The sequence below is a fragment of the Penaeus monodon genome, chromosome 21 (genome assembly GCF_015228065.2).
Source record: "Penaeus monodon isolate SGIC_2016 chromosome 21, NSTDA_Pmon_1, whole genome shotgun sequence".
Classification (NCBI taxonomy): domain Eukaryota; kingdom Metazoa; phylum Arthropoda; class Malacostraca; order Decapoda; family Penaeidae; genus Penaeus; species Penaeus monodon.
In genome coordinates, this window is record NC_051406.1 from 4,239,678 (window position 1) to 4,240,244 (window position 567).

The window sequence follows — 567 nt, forward strand, 5'->3', positions numbered from 1 at the left end:
AAGGTGGATTCTCAAAGCTGAGTAGAGTTGCAAACATCAAGCTTATTAGCATGTATTGCTGCCTTACAGGATGGCCAAGACCTCATCTTTCTGGAGTCCCCACAGGATGAGATTTTCGACCCACTCTTCTCCAAAGACATCCCCCAAAGGCCCCTGCAGAGCATCCGACCCAGCCAGCCGCCCCCTCCTGTGCCCGGTGTTGCTAGATCTACCTCAAGCCTTCCAGGTGAGGCTATTGGTTTGACTTGGGAGATTACTTAAAGCATATGGAGGTTCCTTGGCGCTTGAAACTGTGGTGTTTTGGAAATATGTTGATTGATATTACTTGTGTGAAATGGATCTCTCTAAGCAGGGTTCATGAGAGGAATTTTGTGTGTAGGAACCTACTTGGCTTTTCATTGGAAATAAATAAAGATTAAATCAAGTTGATGTGTAGTTTTTTGCTGAAAGCGACATCTGTTAATGGTTTGGCCTCTGTAAGCATGGTAGATGAGTCATGATTAAATCACATACATATTTATTGCCACACATACTCAGGTGCCGACACACCCATATCTGAATTCAGTG

At 44.1% G+C, this 567-nt stretch overlaps 1 protein-coding gene across 1 annotated transcript in view; it reads left to right on the plus strand.

The window, feature by feature from the left end:
• LOC119586763 (putative protein TPRXL) overlaps window positions 1-567 on the plus strand; it is a 3,562-nt gene that overhangs the window by 1,478 nt on the left and 1,517 nt on the right. The window contains exon 3 of the mRNA XM_037935490.1: window positions 70-226. Within this exon, the coding sequence (XP_037791418.1) occupies window positions 70-226 (157 nt within the window). The remainder of the gene's footprint in view (window positions 1-69; window positions 227-567) is intronic.